This window comes from Mesoplodon mirus (genome assembly GCF_964341445.2).
Source record: "Mesoplodon mirus genome assembly, chromosome: 19".
Taxonomy (NCBI): Eukaryota; Metazoa; Chordata; class Mammalia; order Artiodactyla; family Ziphiidae; genus Mesoplodon; species Mesoplodon mirus.
In genome coordinates, this window is record NC_138995.1 from 178,216 (window position 1) to 197,283 (window position 19,068).

Here is a 19,068-nt window from a genome sequence, read left to right on the forward strand (position 1 = left end):
TCTAATATACTTAGTATTCCATTTGTTGCATTTAAATCTTTGACCGTATGTTGTTTATTTTGTGTCTCATCAGATTTTAGTTAGTTACCTAGTTTTCCCCTGAATAAAGCAATACTCACCCCAAACAGTTCTTGCCAAAACTGGATTTTACAAGGAAGGGAACAGGTGGGCCTAGGAGAAAGTTCGGGAGCACGACTACAATCCGGTGGAGCAAAGACTCCTGTTCAGGGCACTGGACGGCCACGTCCACCCTAAAGACCCACCGCCCGCTTGAGGCTCCAGGATTAAGACGGGCTGCCTGACGGCGGGCGGAAAAGACAATCAATGAAAACCTCCAAGCTGCGCCTGCGCGCCGGAGGCTTCCTTTCAGACACGCGCGGGACCCAGAGCAGCCAATCCCTTAGCGGTGGGGCGGGACCTTCTGCGCGCTCCGCACCCTCCCGGCCGCCTATTGGCGGGACCTCTTCAGTCGCAGCACCGATTGGTGGCTTGTGCCTGACGGGGCTTTACCAGCCGCCTCCGCGCCGTTCTCTTCGCCTCAGCTCAGGAGGACGCGAAGCTGCCGGAGCTGGAGCACGCGCCAGGCCGGGGTGGGCCACGCGAGGGGACAGCGGGGAGACTGACAGGAACACGCCCTGCGAAACCCTTATTAACCCTCAGCCCGAGGCCTTCAGATTCCAGGCTGGGAGGCCCCAGATTCCCTCACCCTGAGGGGCTCCAAATCCCGTCAGCTCGGAGGGACCCCGGGTCCTAACCTGAGGGACCTCACATCTCCTCAGTTTCAGGGACCCAAAGTCCCTTCACCCACAGAAACGCCAAATCCCCTAATGCTTAGACCCCCCAAATACCTGGAGTAACCCCTAGAGGTTAGGCGCCCTAAAAATAGCACCTGCAGAGAGACCACATTTCCCTAACCTCAGAGGCACCGGCTACCCTCCGCCTGGGAACTCTTAACCGCTTCAGCCTCAAAGACCCCAGCTACCCTCAGTGTGGGAGAACCTAAAGCCCCTTAACGAGAGACCCCCGATTTCCTCAGGCTCCAAGGTGCCAAGTTCTCTCAGCCTGCGCCTCCTACATCCCTTCAGCCAAAAGACGCCAAATACCATCAGCCTAAGGGACCCCGAACCCCCTCGGGTCTGAGGAGCCCCAGTTCCCTCAGCCGGAGTGACCCAAACCTCCTCAGGCTGAGCGATCTGTCCCTTAGACAGAGAACGCACGTTATGCCCAGATTTTTCCGGAGTCCCCGGGTGGAGCTCCCCAAAACCCTTCTTGGAGAAATAGTCCCTGTCCCTCGCTGGAACAGAGCCCTGCTTGTCAAGCTGACCCCAGTCCAGCAGTCCGGGGCTCCCAGGTCTCCTCGGGACTCCCTCGGACGCCCCCAGGCTCAGCCCTCCCCGCGCCTTTCCTCCGAGGGGCCGAGTTGCAGGGGGACCAAAGAAACCGGATCTAGTTCCCATTCGGCTGGGCTGTCGTGGCTGCTGAGGATCCGCCCAGCCCTTCAGTCCCCTCCACATCCTCTCCCGCTTGCTGGGGTCCTCACACCTCCCTGCTCGCGACGCCCCGGCCGAGGAACACAGACCTGGCTCTGGGCAGGGGCCTGGGCTTCCTCAGCGCCTTCTCCTTCCACAGGCACCTTGGCCTTGAGGCGGTCCCAGGACCATGAGCACCGACAGGTGGCCGGAGGAGAGCGCCGAGGGAGGTGCTGGGAGAACGGAGCGGAAGCCCACGGTGAGCGGTGGGGGAGGCAGGGCCGGGCGCTCAGCCGGCTCCACGGGAGGGACCCACGGACGCCTGGCCTGCACCGCCGGGGGACCTTCTCTGTGAAGGCACACAGGATGGGGGTGCCTGGTCCTGTCTGAGATGGTGGGGCGGGGCGGGGGTGGGGACCGGACACTGCAGCATCGCCCACTGCTCTGTGTCCAGGGCGGGTTAGGAGGGTGCTCGGTGTCGGCTCCGTGGAGCAGGACACGCTCGGGAAGGAAAGTCTTCGTCCTGGTCGCTCACAGAGACCACCCAGCGGCATCAGGCTACAGCCTGCACAGGGTGAAGGAGAGGGCCCCGCTCTCAGTTCTGGCTTAGATTAGCAAGTCACGGATGAAATCTATTATGTTCTCTAGGCCAAAGATGCTTTCAAAGACATTTCCACATACTTCTCCAAGGAAGAATGGACAGAGATGGGAGAATGGGAAAAAATGCGATATAGGAATGTGAAAAAGAACTATGAAGCACTGATGACTATAGGTAACAGGAAATGCTGGGTGCCTGTGAGCCTGGGAAGCATGTACCCGGTCTTCGGTCTCAGTGTTAGCTTGGCTCTCTCTTAGGTGGCTTCACCTGCTCACACTTCCCTTCTGTGTGGAGACTAACCTGCAGGAAATTTGTGTTCTTTTGTATTCAGTGTGGGCCTGGCCCTGGCAACGCAGAGCTCGCCTCTCGCCTTGCTCTAGACTCTCCCAGCCCATCCTGCCGAGTCACACTGACTTGTGGCACTTCCCATTGCCTCTGGGCTTTGTTCCTCCTTCCAGCTCTTCCCTTTTGGAACAAAGATTTTGCTTCTTTCCAGGTCTCAGAGCCCCTCGGCCAGCTTTCATGTGTCACCGCAGGCAGGCCATCAAACCCCAGGTGGATGACCCTGAGGATTCTGATGAAGAATGGACTCCAAGGCAGCAAGGTGAGGGGCCAGGAAGATTTAGAGGCATCTTCCGGAAACCAACCTGGGTTTAGGTCTCAGCTGCATCTCAGGCATTAGCAAAAAAAACCCCGTAATTTTTCACCAAACAAGCAAGATGCAAAACAGAATATTATACAGTAAGAGACTATCCACATAAAGTTTTTAAATATGTAAAATAATTAGCCTCCCCTTCTCTGCCATCCGATGTGCGGTTGACTGTGCCCCTCACCATGTCTTCTCACAAGACTTTCATGATCAAGCGTTCCTGGGCAAGAAACAAAAGGAGAATTGTCCCATTCCCCAGTGGACTCAAATGAAAACTGGTAATAAACCAGGTACAACTCCAAGAGAAGACACTGGAGAAGAAGCAAGCTGGGTCTGTAAGGAGCCACACATGAGGTGGCACACATACTTATGCTGTGGAACGTCACTTGCATCTTACCATATCACTCTGAAAACATCACTACTATCTGGACAAATGCATCCATTTGTTTCATTGGGAAAAAAATGATTTTTCTCCTTGTGTCAGTGTTTATGCATTAGTGCTTTGGTTCAGTAATAAATATGAGACCTTTTGTTGGAAAATATATATATATATTGTTTATAGGTACATTGAAAGGCCATAAATGTATAAAAATTTGAATGTGAATAAGAAGTACCAAATTCATCACCAAAGGAGTAAGGGCTGGCAGGTGGCTTCACTGTGTCTTGGTTAGTTTTTTGTTTGTTTTTATTTTGTTTTTGAATTTTGAAATAGAAATTAAAAGACCCGCAGTGGTTGCGGCAGAATGGTGACATAAGACTGAATGGAGGTGGATGTATAGGTTTTCAGTATAATTCTCAATAGTTTTCTTTTTTTTTTTTTTTGGCTGCGTTGGGTCTTCGTTGCTGCATGCGGGGTTTCTCTAATTGCGGCGAGCGGGGGCTACTCTTCTTTGCAGTGCGTGGGCTCCTCGTTGCAGTGGTTTCTCTCTTGTTGTGGAGCACGGGCTCTAGGCATGCAGGCTTCGGTAGTTTCAGCACGCAGGGCTCAGTAGTTGTGGCGCACGGGCTTAGTTGCTCCGCGGCATGTGGGATCTTCCCAGACCAGGGCTCGAACCCGTGTCCCCTGCATCGGCAGGTAGATTCCTAACCACTGCACCACCAGGGAAGTCCCGAGTGCATAGGAAGATTTTTGAGTGTTGATTTTGGATCCTGCAACTTTGCTAAATTCTTTTATTAGTTCTAACAGTGCTTTCTGTGGAATTTTAAAGATTTTCTGTGCATAAAATCAGGTCATCTGTGAACAAACCTTATTTTACTTCTTTCTTTCCAAATTGGAAGCCTTTTGATTCCTTTTCTTATCTAATACCCTGGCTAGGACTTCTAGTACCACGTTGAATAGAAGTGGTGAGAGTGGGCATCCTTGCCTTTTTTCTTGATCTTAGAAGAGATCACTTTTTCCACCAATGAGTATGATGTTAGAGGTGGACTCTTCATATATGACCTTTATTATACTGAGGTAATTTCCTTCTGTTCCTACTTTATTGAGTATTTTTGTCATGAAGTAAATTTATTCGATACTTTATGAACATAGGATGAAGCACAGATGAGGTTTTGTCTATTTTTTTTTAATTTTAAGAAAAGTATGTGATGCTCCCAGTGGAAGCATAGGCGTTGATGATACAGAAATCATTTCCCATCCCCCCTTTGGTAATCCTTGTACTTGTCACTCTCTGGTTCAGCATTCTGTGTCCTTAATTCAGATGCCCAGAGTTTGGAAACATTTACCAACCAAAACACTGATTTCTCATCATCTTCTAGTTAAACCTTCTTGGGTGGCCTTCAGAGTGGAGCACAGTAAACACCAGAAGGTAAGTATTTCCCAAACCCTGTTGACAAGAAAACCTTCCTCATGGATCCACTCAAAGGTAAGACTAGGAGACACACCGAGTGTCCTAGAGCCCGCTGCTTCCCGTCATGGTTCTTCAGCACAATGTCTGGTATCACCATCATTTTACAGGAATAAACCCGCTTTAAACCTTGAAACAATCCTGTAGTACCTACAGGTGGTGTGCCTGTCGCCATTTATCGTGAACGGACCGAGAGGCTGAGGTGAAGGGATGTTGGATTCCGTGCCTGAGGTCACAGTATCACTGGCAGAGCGGGCTCCTCCAAAGCTCCTCCCCTAAAACACGTACAAGCTGAGTAGAACTTCCAGAGTTCATAACGTTTACACTGTCTTATTCATACGTCTTTATATCATTCATCTGACGGATGATTTCAACCTCAGTTCTTTTCTGCTACGCCCAAGTGAGTGACATGCTAAGACCATCTGACTAAGGGAAGCTTACAGATCTGTAGGCAATTTGTACAGTGGATTGTCCGAGACAAAGAAGGAGACGGACCCCAACCTCAGAGCCTCCTACTCTAACAAGAGGAAGCATCTCCCAGCCCTGACTAGCTTCAAGTTCGATAACTGAAAAATGACAAATAAGAAAATAACTTAAGGACTTCATATAGGTTACCCGCGTTTCAACAGAAACTCATCCCTCTGAAACTGATTTCAAATGCTCATTCTTGCAGGAGGAAGTAACAGCTCCTTCCTCCGAGCTCTAATTAGGCAACTCTCATGTTTGGAATCATTTGTTTAGCCTGCCCCTGCGTTGCAAGCTTTGAGAGCCTGGTCCATACCCGTTTCTTCACAGAAGTCGCAGGCCCAGCTCAAGGCCCCTGAGGGCCCCCTGGATGTTTTCTGAATGAGTGACTCCACATTTAAACATTCACCTAGAAGTAAGAGGGTCAGGGAGTGCTGAAGATAGTGTCTGTGAGCTAGATTTCCAATAGGGAGACAGTTGAGGGGGTGAACTGATAGCAGGGCTGGACTCTCACATTCACACTGTATTAAATATCAATAGCTCACAAAACAACTTGGTGAACGTTAGTAAATTTCATGTCCACTGTAACGTTAAGAATTAGCATGTATACCAATTTATGGGTCAGGAAACCGAGGAGAACTAGCTAGTCGTACAGCCCCATTCAAGCAGAATCGATGGGGACCAGCTACCCTGATTCCAAACATTCTCTCTAGGATATGGCCACCTGCAGCTTTCAGCATCATTTTCTTTCGTGTCTAGATCTGTTTCTGCCATACCGTTTCTTTGTTCTCTTCCCAGGCTCACTGCTGTCACCTCATTTTCCAGAAGTGTTTTGTCCCCTCTGTACTTTTCCACATTTCCTCGTCCATCAGAGGTCCACTAATTAATAGAAGACCCCCTCTTTTTTTTCTATAAGCCCTTACCCACCGGCTTCTTTCCCAGACTTTGTTGATTCTTCCCAATTGTTCTCCCTGCCTCGCTCTCACTTTTACGGAGAAATTTGAGAGAAAGTCGAAGGGAAGGAACCTTAAGATATGGGTTCTAGTCTTGATTCACTACCCGCTTAGGCCCTTTATTTATGCTCTAGTGTTCAGACTCCACCCGCCCCGGGTATTTCCAAGGGTTGTTGAAGTACTAAGGTCATGCATGTGAAAACACTTCATAAGCTCTAAAGAACTAAAGAAATGCATGTTGTCTTTTAATATGTGACTCTCCCGTTGAAGGCAGTGCCCCCGGTGCCATTAAGTAATGAGTCTAGTTTGAAGAAATTGCCAGGAGCAGCGCAACTGCAGAAGGCAAGTGGCCCTGCGCAGGCCCAGAGCCCAGCGCCCCCTCCTGGAGCAGCAAGCACCTCTGCACGGCACACTAGACAAAAGCTGGGTAAGAGACAATAACTTGGGGGCTTTAGTCCCTCTAATTTTTCTAGAAAGGCTGATTAGTATGGCCTAGGTGTGTGGGGTGGACTTGGGGTAGGCGTGGGTTTAGGCTGGACTGATCTGAGACCTGAAGTTAGCACTGGGGCCTTGGGAAAATCTTACATGTTTTCTGAGGTCCTGATTGCTAATCTCTAAAGTGAACATAAGGATACATAACTCGTATAGTGTTTGAAAGCATTAAATTGAATATAAAAGTACTGACACATACACGTTGTTCAAAAATCCATCTGTGATAATAGGGGTCATGCTTTCTTAGTTAAGGCCTCTGCTCAATGCCTAACATGTAATGTGCCTTAACAAATATTTTCTAATGAGTAAATGTGTCAATGAACCATTTTCTAAGTAGAAAGGTTGGGAAGTTAAACCTAATAATGGGAAGAACAGGAAGCTAACATTGAACTGGGCGTCTGTAGTCAGTGTGGAGCCTCGGTCCCTCTGAACCAGTAGTTAAAGGGGGAAAAACCAAAGTATACAGAAGGACAGGCGATAATCTGATGGGAGGGGATTTCACATTTTCTGATAAAACAGGGACCAACACTCCAGACCCCACCAACTTTGCTTACCTACTCTTCTCCAACTTAGAACGCAGAACAAAGCAGATTGAAGTGAAGATGTACAGCCTACGAGAAAGAAAGGTCCACGTGTACCAAGAGGTCAGCGAGCCCCAGGACGACGACTACCTCTGTGAGTGACCCCACTGGCCCATTACAGAGAAGGCTGTTATGTCTTGCTACAATAATCTCACCTTAGCATTTGGTCCCCACATCATCCCCTTTGTCTAGTGACTTGGGGTACAGGATTGAGGCCAAATGACATGAGCGCCCCGGTTCTCTCTGAAGGGCTTTACGACCAGGAACATGCACTGTATCTTCCCTAATCCCTGCTGCTCTCGCCTCCAGATTGTGAGACGTGTCAGAACTTCTTCATTGACAGCTGTGCTGCTCACGGGGCCCCTACATTTGTAAAGGACAGTGCAGTGGAGAAGGGGCATCCCAACCGCTCGGCCCTCACTCTGCCCCCTGGATTAAGTATCAGACCATCAGGCATCCCTGAGGCTGGGCTTGGAGTATGGAACGAGGCATCCGATCTGCCGTTGGGTCTGCACTTTGGCCCCTATGAGGGCCGGATCACAGAAGATGAAGAGGCCGCCAACAGTGGATACTCCTGGCTGGTGAGAAACACCCACCTCTTCCCCTGTCCTCTGGCCTCCACATCCCTTCTGTGGATGGGGGGGGGCCTCACTTTCAACATACTAGGACGTGGATGGGGACCACACGGTTAGCTCTGTGTACTGCGTGCGCTTTGCATGAACATGGAACTTCAACTTAAAGATCAGAGGCCAGGTGGGAGCACGGTGGTATAGGCGCAAAGAAGCGGCTCCTCCCGTGCGGGGCCCTCGACCTGAGCGGACAAATAGACTCAGACGTGAGGATGGTGATTAAGGAGCTTACTGTGTGCTCACGATTGGCAGCTGCATCCATGCGGCTGAAGAGCACTGATGACAGGAGAGTGAAATAATTCTTCTGTTACCTCCCACCAAAAAAAAAAAAAAAAAAAAGCCTTTAACTTCTTTTTCTGACACTCAGATCACCAAAGGGAGAAATTGCTACGAGTATGTGGATGGAAAGGACAAGTCCTGGGCCAACTGGATGAGGTAAGTCCAGTAGGTTTCCAGGTTCCAGAGAGGACACTCATCTCTCTCTAGCCCATGTCCCTTTCCTTCTCAGACTGCCCCCCTCAATGGTTTTTACATCTTCTGTCCCTCTTTTTTCTCCATACAATGCTCTTTCATTTCAAGAGACGTCAGAAAAAAGGAAATAAAAATATAGTACGTGTCCTCAAAATACGTCTCTGTGCTCAAGAAAATTGGGGTACTTGAAAACAACTTGAGGAGTCTAGATTCACCAGGGACACTTCTTTACCTAATTAACACTTATCAAGCACTTACTATTATGCTCCAGTTTAGAAAACGGAGTCCATTACTTAAACAGATCACATAACCCATGTCCTTACGGAGGACACACTGCAGACAGACATTAAGCAATTGACTTTAGGAATATTTAATCATTATTTTCCTATTTTTCAAGAAGTGCACAGCACCAGCATAACCTGACGTGAGGGACCTTTAGTCTGTGAGGGCGGCCACCTTCCCAGCCTTGGTTCCAGTGAGAACTGGGTTCTGAAGCCAGGGAACAAATGGACTGCAGGATGGTTGTGAGCAGCCCCTTTCTCTAAGGTCCCCTCCTTTCATCAGGGGAGGCAGAAAGTGAATAAACTACTATTGTTCTGTGTTTCGAGCTAAGTCAGAGAGCTCTCTCCAAGTTTCTACAGGGGGAGGCAAGTGAATGGGGGGCCCTGGATACACGTGGGGAGACTGGAGACAGGCCTCTCGAGAGAACGTAGGCTGGGGCTGAGGGACATGTGCTAAACTAGAAGCACCAAGTTCTGCAGAATAAAAACAGAACTTCATTGAGAGTTTAGAGAAGCCAGAGGTCACCAGTTTTATGGCCAATCCAGGTGGAGACAGGTCTGGAATTGGGCTTTGGAAAACAGATAATTAGGTAAGGAGAGAAAAGCAATCCGGCCTGAATGAACACCAGCAACAGCATCTGGAGATAGGGATTCACAGGACAAGGTCGAAGGTGTGAAAGGCAGGTTCCCGAGCAGGAGCAGCGGCCGCTGGGGGCAGCACCAGGCCGCGAAGGCAAGGAGCCGGCTCGGGTCTGACAGGTGGAGGGAACTCATCGCCTGCGCTTTCTTTCCCTTTCTCGGCCCCAACCCCAGGTATGTGAACTGTGCCCGGGATGAGGAGGAGCAGAACCTGGTGGCCTTCCAGTATCACAGGCAGATCTTCTACCGAACCTGCCGGGTGGTCAGGCCGGGCTGTGAACTGCTGGTCTGGTACGGGGACGAGTACAGCCAGGAGCTCGGCATCCAGTGGGGCAGCGGGTGGAAGAGCCAGCTCGCGGCGGCGGGCAGAGGTGGGCGCCACCACTCTTCCAATGCAAAGCAAGAAGCACTCCTGGGGAGCTTTCATGGCCCGGCTCTTGATCAGAGTAAACTCCAGTCTGGAGTCAGTAAAATTTCAATTAAGATGCTTCAGAAATTGATCCATAAGCCTTTGACTCTTAGGGAAATTTTTTATATTAAAATTTTTTTTCTTCTAATTTTTTTAATCCCTCATGCAAAAAATATATAACATCATATAGGGCTGAAAGGCTGAGAGGAAAAAAACAAGTTTTCGAGCACCTACCAGCTCTCTCACCTTTAGCCGTTTCTTCTTAATCTCCTCCATATTTTTAGACGATACGTGTACACATTGATTTGCATTCAGTCACCATTTCGGTTCATCGTCACACGAGTTCATACACTGTGCCAGATAGGGCTCCACGAACTGGAAATAAGAGATTGAACAGGACGGTCAGAATCACTGCCCTAGAGCAGCACGTGCCTCATACCTGACAGCAATTAGTGCTTTGAGGAAAAGTAGCCCAGAAAAAGTGCCTTGGATCGATGTGAGCGGAGGGTGGGGTGTGGCGCTCTCCAGAGGCAGCATTTGTGGGCCAAGTGTTCCAGGCAGGGGAACGGCCAGTGCCACAGCACCAGGGCAGGAAAGAGGGGCCATGCAGGTGGTCAGAGAAGGAAGCACAGAGGGAGAGGAAGCAGGCTGGACAGAACACGGAGGCCTCAGGACCTGTGCTCCACGCACAGACAGGGGGGTCCCCTGGGGTGACGTGAAACCACCGTGCGGTTTTCAGCTGCAGGCGGCACGTTCTCTGCTCTAAGGTGATGCTTTGGCTCACTTTTTGGGAAGAGACGGCAGTGGGGAATCCGCTCAGAGGTCAGTTCTCCAGGGGAGAGGGGGGAGAGTGGACTGGCTGCGGACGGGCAGGAGCTGGGCTGTAGTTTCAAACAGGATTCCCCACTGCATTTGAAACGGACGAAGCCTAACTGAAATCGATGAGGTGTGCATACACGTGAGGCTTTCTGAGGAAGGGCGTACTTGCATTTTCCGCTTTATTGAAAACTGAGAGAGAAGCAATTCATGACCTAATTGGGGCATCAGGAGCCAGAGTCCTTTAGTCAGTGGGACCTGGACCACTCGGTCTTGTCCAATCTGAATCCCACTTCCTCACAAAGATTCAGACACAATGGCTGCTCAACTAATATGTCTCTGTGAATGAGGAGCTCTAACCACTACCCCACCCTGCCTTCCACATCTGGAGATCTCCAGGATGAGTGCCCCTAACTTAATAAATTCCTTCCCCTTGTAGGAAGTCACTCGGGGTGATTCCACCTGTCATCAAGAGTGTTCTCTCCCAACAGGATAAAATACCTGTGGCCCCTCTGTCACAAAGTGATATAGGACTTTTCAGATACTCGTATGTGGGCAAAGGTCACTGCAGTTCCACCTCCTATAAGGAGTGACGCTGCCTCTGATGCTACTTGAAGGTCCCTAGTCAGGGCCACGGGTAGAAAAGGCCCTTGATACGGGCTTTCTGGATTTCTGAAGAAGACGGAGTGAGTAAAAATGGAGTGGAAAAGTAGACTGTGAAGGCACACTTGCTGGGAGACAGGGCTTGCACTGTCAACACTGAGATGATTAGTGGTTCAGGCCTTACCGGAGACAAACCATCTACCTGACCACAAGCTTCCTCTTTCAGCAGACCCAAAGCCCAAGATCCATCCATGTGGCTCCTTCTCTCTGGCCTTCTTCAGTCAGAAAATCCTCAGCCAAAACGTGGAACGCAGTCACCCGTCTCAGGTCCTCCTGAGAACATCTGCAAGAGACCGCGTCCAACCACAGGATCCCTGCCCAGGCTATCAAAATCGGCAGCAGCAATATTCTGATCCACACAGCTGGAGTGACAAACCTGAAGGTCAAGAGGTCAAGGAAAGGTCCAAACCTTTGCTGAAAACGATAAGGCTGAGGAGGATTTCAAGGGCCTTTTCCTACTCTCCCAAAGGACAAATGGGGAGCTCTAGGGCACATGAGAGAATGATGGAGGCAGGGCCCAGCACAGGCCAGAAAGTGAATCCAGAGGACACAGGCAAATTACTCGTGGGGGCAGGAGTACCAAGAGCTGTAAAAGTCAAGTACAGAGGCTGTGGGCAAGGCTCCAAGGATAGGTCTAGTCTCACCAAGCACCAGAGGACACACACAGGGGAGAAGCCCTATGTTTGCGGGGAGTGTGGGCGACACTTCAGTCAAAAGTCAGTTCTCATCGGACACCAGAGGACACACACAGGGGAGAAGCCCTATGTTTGCGGGGAGTGTGGGCGACACTTCAGTCAAAAGTCAGTTCTCATCGGACACCAGAGGACACACACAGGGGAGAAGCCCTATGTTTGCGGGGAGTGTGGGCGACACTTCAGTCGAAAGTCAGTTCTCATCAGACACCAGAGGACACACACAGGGGAGAAGCCCTATGTTTGCGGGGAGTGTGGGCGACACTTCAGTCAAAAGTCAGTTCTCATCAGACACCAGAGGACACACACAGGGGAGAAGCCCTATGTTTGCGGGGAGTGTGGGCGACACTTCAGTCAAAAGTCGGTTCTCATCGGACACCAGAGGACACACACAGGGGAGAAGCCCTATGTTTGCGGGGAGTGTGGGCGACACTTCAGTCAAAAGTCAGTTCTCACCAGACACCAGAGGACACACACAGGGGAGAAGCCCTATGTTTGCGGGGAGTGTGGGCGACACTTCAGTCAAAAGTCAGTTCTCATCGGACACCAGAGGACACACACAGGGGAGAAGCCCTATGTTTGCAGGGAGGGTGAGGGAGTCATTACCAATAAACCACATCTTAGCCACGGGAGGATAAATGTAGCCACCACATACCTCAGCTCTGAGGGAGCTTCAAAGGAAGTCTATGACCCCTTACATTCCCTAAGAGTGTGATGAGCACAGAAATAACTGGTTAAATAGATCCTCTGCTTTCATGATAAGAGAGAAGGTAGATAAACAGCAGAGGGTTTCTTAATTGCCCTGGAGATGTTCATGCCAATCCCCTTCATGGTTTTTTGGACTCCTGTTTTAATAAATTTTGTCTCCATACAAATCTGAAGCCCAGACTGTGTACCTCATTCCCCCCTTATCACTGAAAGCAGTGGGGTCCAATAGGGCCACGGAGAGCTCATACTCACAGCCCCAGTCTCCATAGGAACTGAACCCCTGGAAGGGCATTCTCCCTTGGCCTCTCCTCGTTCCTCTCTGGTTTCCTCCGACTTCTGTAGCCTCAAAGGTGAAGGCCTCATGCATGTACGTGTGCATGCCTGTGTGCCTGGCTCAATCTGGGGTATCTGGTCTCCCTCGCTCTTTGCTGTCCCCTCAGGGTCAGCACAGCATGTGGACTCCAGATCCAACCATAGTGGGTCAATTCTCAGCTCTGCCCTCACGCGCTGTGTGACCTAGGGCAAGGTGCTCAACCTCTCTGTGCCTCTTTTCTAATCTATAAAATGGGATGGGAGCGCCAGCCTTTTGGTCTGATGGATAAGCACAGGCAGAATCTGGCACAGAGGCTGGCTGAGAGTGCAAGCCCGGCCCTTTGTTATTCTCTCCCTGCCCACATCTTCCAGGTCTTTAGAGCTGGACAAAGAAGGGGCCACTCAGGCACTGGTCAGACACAGCTGCTTCACCTGCAGACTCGGCTGCCCTGACGAGGAGGTGAGAGGTCAGGATGCTCAGTGCGGGCGACTTCCCTTCCCGCTGAGTCCGGGCAGCCCCGGAGCCCCTGCACACACAGTCACCTGGGAAAGGCGGCCTTCGCCCACACCTGCTGAGAACGGAGTCTGGAGCCGCGCCTGCAGGAACCGGGCCACCCGTGAGTCTCAGAACCTTTCCTGCCCCCCTGCACACAGTGTACTCGAAGCCCACACCGCAGCTTCTCTAACGCACGTGCCGTGTACCTGGGCCTGTGTGCTTCAGTGCAACGGAGTCGCCACCCTGAAATGCTTAACTGTTGAGTATTTTATCCTTCAACTCACTTTTTCTAAGAGAAGTCTGGTGGAGAATGGGGCACGCTGTGAGCAGAGCCAAAGGGGGGAGCCCAGACCCCATGACTGCGAACAACGGCCCTTAGTCCCCCTCCCCCTCCCCGTGCAGGCTTGTGAAGCATCTCTACGTGAACCATGTGCATGTCAATAACAAACATCCACTATTATTGTCTCCTTTCTTTCATGCTTTTTTAAGGGAATGTGTGTGTCTGTGGCTTTGTTTCCCTATTGGAAGAGGAGCACCATAAACTTGCCATCTTCTGCGGCTCTCAGCAGGGGCCACAGGAGGGACGGAGTTGGGGGTGATGCCGGCAGAGGGGCTTCGACTGAAATACTATGGGGACGGGGCCCCAGAAACTTCCAGGGGCTTCTCACCTGCACCTCCCACCAGAGGTGGCCCTAGAATCCCCTGCAAGGCTGAGCAGTTCAAGGCCTGCCCCCTCCCCTCCCCTCCCCTCTGGCAACAAACCTCACTCCTGGTGAGGCCGCCAGCCCCCAAGACGCCCCGAGTCCCTGGCCCCCATCATCCGCGGCCTGCACAGAAGATGGATGACCTGTGTGGTGGCGGCGATGGTGTGCGACCCCACAGTTCAGGCATAAAAAGGCACTCCGGCCTTTCACCCAGTCTCGGCTCACCTCGAGCAAGGGGGCTGGCGGTTTATACACCCTCCCGCCACCGGCAGCTGCTGGCAGCCACGATCCGCGTGCTGAAGGGGGGCTCGGAGGAATGTGCGTCGCCTGACATGCGCTGGGCTCGGCGGAGGCGCCTGTCCTGTCCCCGGAACGCCTGCAGGGCCTCCACCTGACACTGCGGGTGCCCTGGACAGGCACACAGGACACCAGCAGCCTCCATCACACGTGCCGCTCTGACTGTAGTGGCCCCATGGCTGTGCCAGCCCCACCTGCCTGCTGCTCTACCGGGACCCTAGCTGAGCAGGTGAGCGCGGAGCACAGAGGGTAAACTGGTCTTCGGCTGCCAGACTCCGCCTGGTCGGCCACTAGCCCGGCCAGTACCTGAGGCAGAGCTGCCTGTGGGGAGGGCGTCACCCGCAGACGCTGTCCTCAAAGCTCAGGCCCCTGAAAACTTACCAACGAGGTTTTCTTAAGCTCGTTTTTAAAAGCAGGAGGCCGTTCATCCATCACCCAGAGAAAACTCCTGTAACACATTCTGAAATATGTACTTTAAGATCTTATTTTGCAAGCTCTCGTGCTCGATGCCAACAGCTTTTTTTTTTTCTCATAATATGCAGGTGTTTAGAAAAAAAAGAAATTTAGAAAATACAGAAAATAAAAGCCACTCATAATTGTATAGGGAACACCAATTAATACAGCATCTGGTCACCACACACAGACACATGTGCACACACTCAGGAACACACGTGCATGTTTTTCTTCTACGAAAGCTTTTGAGCCCCCATCTTACCTTGTCACCGGCCTCTGTTTTTGCTCACCAAGACGAGCCCACTTTGGCCTCGTGACCGGTAGGTTTCCATGCAACTCAGAAGCAGGCGGGCAGCAGGGGCTGTGAGGGGTGGGCACCGGCTGGCCCGAAGTGAGGAGACAAGAGCGAGCCCTTCTCCTCCGGGTGCAGTACCTTCAGGGGCCACTGGGGGAGACACCGAGGAAGAAGCTTCTCAAACGCCTTCCCTTCAGTTTCCATGGTTACAACGTGCCCCACGTCCTGGGGTCGGAGCGGGGGTTTAACAGACCTTCTCTTGTTGGACATGAAAAGTGTTTCCAGAGAGAATCTGTCCAGATCTTGGCCTGGCTTGTTGCAGGTTTACCCATGTGGTGCATTCGGGGCTCAAGGAAGTTCTGCAGCTTCCCGGGTTTAGGGCTAAAGCACACCCCGTCCTCACCCCTCCCGCGGTCACTGCATCTTCCCCTCCAGAGGAAGGTGTCTGGGACTACTGACTGCAAAGACACTACCGAAGAGGACAAAGGCCATGGCTGGCCCGGGGCTGGGGTGCTCCCTGGGGAGCAGAGGGGACATGGGACACTCAGTGCTGGTCTCACCTGTCCTGCGTGCTTATCCTTCACGGTGGTTGTGGGGCTTTCTGCCCCCGGGGGGCCTGCCAGCGAGGGGCTCCCAAGACGCTGCAGGCTGGGGTTGGCGGTGGGAGTGCTGGATGACAGGAAACCCAAGACCCTCCAGCAGGTCAGTGCGGTGAGGACAAGACCTGGCCTCACTGGACGGCTAGGCCCTGTCCTTTCGGGACACCCTCTCTGGACCCCCGTCGGAGGTGTGGCTGTTTCCCCGATGCCCATCTTGGTCTCAGGAGGCAGAAGAGAGACTGGGTTGTCCCTCCCACCTGCTGCCCGGGGAGTCACAAGGGCCCCTTCCCAAACAGACGGAGCAGGCTTAGCAGAGGGAGTGCTTGGGTCTCACAGGGTCACTGAGGAGAGGGACTGACTCCTGGCCAGGACCCTTCCTTGCTGGTTCTGTTTCTGTGTTGTCTTCACACCAAATCCCACGAGTGCAAGGCCGGGTTTTCACAGCATCACTGGCCCAGGGGCCAGTGAGCCTCCTTACGGTGAGTTTGTTACAGGCAGGGAGACAGGGCGGCTGGTGTGACGCTCCCCCGGGCGAGAGAAGGGACCACACTAGGTTGTGTCTCCTGCGGGGTTTCAGGGATGCTGGCAATAGGGGCGGCCACTCCTTTTCTAAATATGTCAGACAACCACTGAGTCCTGAAGTTATTCATGAAACATTTTTTGAGCACCTGTTATATTGCAGGTACCACACGTGAGGGTTGCAGAGGTGGAGGTGGGCAGAGCTGGGTGTCAGGAACCAGCCCTACGGTCGGGGAAGAGGTTGAGGATTCCATGAGATGCCGGCTTCTGATGGCGGAGTAGACGTTTTCTACCGCAAATGTTAGCTGCAAAGATACGAAATAAAGAGAGAGGCATGACTCTTGCAGCAAAAATAAGGGTGTGGGGTGGAGGAGAAGGTGGCAAGCAGGACTGAGCAGAGCGAACAAGCAGGTCCTGTCACTCCAGTGTTAAGCGTGCAGGATCCAAGCCACCAGCTCAGCTCGGTCAAGTGCCTGCTCTGCACTTAGTTACTTACCATGAAGCCCTGGAGCCTCCACTTCCCCTGCTGTTGGGTTGGTACAGGAAGTCCTCAGCACAGTCACTGCTGTCATCAATATGAGGCTGAGGGCCCTCTACATGTGGTGTCCTGTCCAGCAGACCCTCGGCCATACCCTCCGAGCCCAACCGAGGCCCAGACGAAGCCTCACTTCGCTGGGTGGCCTCACTGGGGACCCAGGTCCCCCTCCCTGCTCGTACTCCAGGACGCCCTCACCCACAGTCAAAGCAAGTTCGTGGCCAGGCCCACACTCCACCCCCAAGTGGGGAGAAGGAAGGGACTGGGGGGCAAAGTGCCTTCAGGCAAGTGGTGCAGGAGCTCACCCATCAGCCCTCGTGGTCCGTCCCTGGGAGCGTGGTCACGGGTCACGTGCAGCGGCAGGGACGCGTGTGCCCAGCTGAAGTGGCTCCTGTGAGGACGCGAGCTCTCTGCCGTGAGCACTGGAGCAGGAAACCCTGAGGACTCTTTCCGAGGCCGTGGTCGTTGGGACGAGAGATGAAGCCAGAAAGTGGGTTCTCGCTGGGACGGGCCTTCTCTAGACCCAGCTTGGGGACAGTAAGAGTGGGACAAGGGGCCCCGAGGAGACTGTGCAGCCGAGTGACAAGCCCACGTTCACCCGGCGGGAGGCCTTTGAGGGGTCTGTGACGGAGAAAGCCCACCCCGTGAGACAACAGAGGGTTTCAGGGACACACGGCAGCAAAATCAGAGAAAATATGAAGACTCTGGGAAACTAAAGTACAGATATCAAAGAAACTCTTACTGCCCTGAAGGTTCCCCCTGACATGAGCAGGGGCAGCTCCAGAACTGCAAAGGTTTTTGTGGTTTCAAGCAGCAGAGACCCTGCTCCACAGCAGTGGGGCTGGGGGGCTCGGGGGGCCACAGGCAGAATCTCACAGAGATGGGTCGACAGGGGCCACAAAGCACGGGGGAGGCTTCACCTGGAGCCTTCCCTGTGCCTCTGGGAGGGCAGTGGGTTGATGAAGAGTAGGCATGGGGGTCCAGCCTAATAGGCCCAGTGCCAGCCATGCCGTGCTCGCCGCGTGACCCCCGAGCTGTGACCCTGCTGCCTTACACATTCCAGCCAGAAGCGGCCACACACCACACTCCGGGGAGCAAAGTGCGCGTCTACCCGCTGGGCCTCTTGTAAAAAGAAACCAGACACAGGCCTTGAGGTCTTCCCTCCTCCCCACTCCTTTCTGACCAGGTGAGTGTGACGCTGGAGTTGCAGCGTTCCACCCCTCCCGCCCCGCCCCCTCCCCGGAACCAGGAGGACAGACACAGGCCCTAAGGAAGACACGCGCTGAGGAGGAGAGAAGCTCCCTAGGGAGGGGGCCCTAGCGAGGCCCCAGAAGGAGCTGTGACAACGCCCTGCCCTGCCCCGCACTCTCCCAGAACTAGGTTTTCTCTCGGGGCAGAGAAGGACGGAGGGGGTGAAGGCGCACCCTCCGAAGAGGTCTGATTGCTGTTGTTGTCGGCTTGCTTACGACATTTGAGACTTTAACTGTACAAAGAAAGGTTACAGGATGAAAATAATTAACGCTTGTCGACACTGCTTGTCCCAGAGGTGGACCTGGTATCATCAGTCTTTTGTGCACCACACTAGAAAATATTCCAGTACATGGCCCCTCTGTGCCTCAGCTTCCTCCTCTGTAAAAAGGGGATTCTAATAGCTGCACCCTGAGCTTGTGATGGTGATAAGTGAGCTCGCCCTTGTAACGGGCTGAAAGCTACTGTGGATTTAAAACCACAAAGCTATACACGCCTCCCGCCCCGAGACCATCCACTTTACACACAAATAGGCCTCACTCTTTTCACTGGGCTGCACAGTTGCTGTGTGTGGCAGAGTTCATGTATTTAACTGTCCCCCGTGGGGACAGTCTGGTTGTTTCTGGTCCCGTCCCCATGGGCGTTTACCAAAACAGCTGTGTGTCTCTTTGGGGCCACGTCCTAAAACCGTGAGCCCTGCCAAACGTCATATGCATTTAAATCTCAGACAGACATTTCCTGATTGCCTGCAAAGAGCACTGTAACCAACACCCAAGTGTCGCTAGAAAGGTCCCCTTCCCCACCTCAGAGGGGTCTGATCCTTAACATATAAACTGGCCGCACTCACTATCCAAATAATTAGAAGAGCCTCTTTAGCGACAAGAAAAATGACTCCACATCCAGAGCAATCCAACCCGCCAGGCAACGTCACCCAGATTTTAAACACAGAATGCGCTTATCTATATTTATACATTAGATACAGTCTGTTCCGTGTGTACATCACGGACTACTGCGAAACAATGATGGACTCGTGTCCGTCAGCTCAGCCTTGTCTCTTGTTTCCTCATTTCTGAATAACCCAGACCCTACCCTGTCAGTGTGCAGGGCCCCTGCTCCTTGGGGGTCGAGGGCCAGAGGGGGTAGGGGGAGGGGCGGGCAGTGCGACCACACGGGCCATCGGTCCCGCCTGAGGCACCACCACGTGGCCTGTCGGGGCTTCCATCAAATCCCGACCTTCCCAGGGAAGAA

The 19,068-nt window shown here is 52.5% G+C and overlaps 1 protein-coding gene across 1 annotated transcript; it reads left to right on the top strand.

The window, feature by feature from the left end:
• Nucleotides 1-1,659: 1,659 nt before the first annotated feature.
• Nucleotides 1,660-13,575, top strand: PRDM7 (PR/SET domain 7; the record flags this gene model as incomplete). Its single annotated transcript, XM_082607863.1, has 10 exons — nt 1,660-1,728; nt 2,118-2,241; nt 2,564-2,671; nt 4,475-4,709; nt 4,944-4,963; nt 6,993-7,148; nt 7,364-7,635; nt 8,051-8,118; nt 9,249-9,541; nt 11,241-13,575. The coding sequence occupies 10 exons, from the start codon at nt 1,660-1,662 to the stop codon at nt 11,378-11,380; spliced, it is 1,485 nt and encodes a 494-aa protein (XP_082463989.1). The 3' UTR covers nt 11,381-13,575.
• Between the last annotated feature and the right edge of the window lie 5,493 nt (nt 13,576-19,068).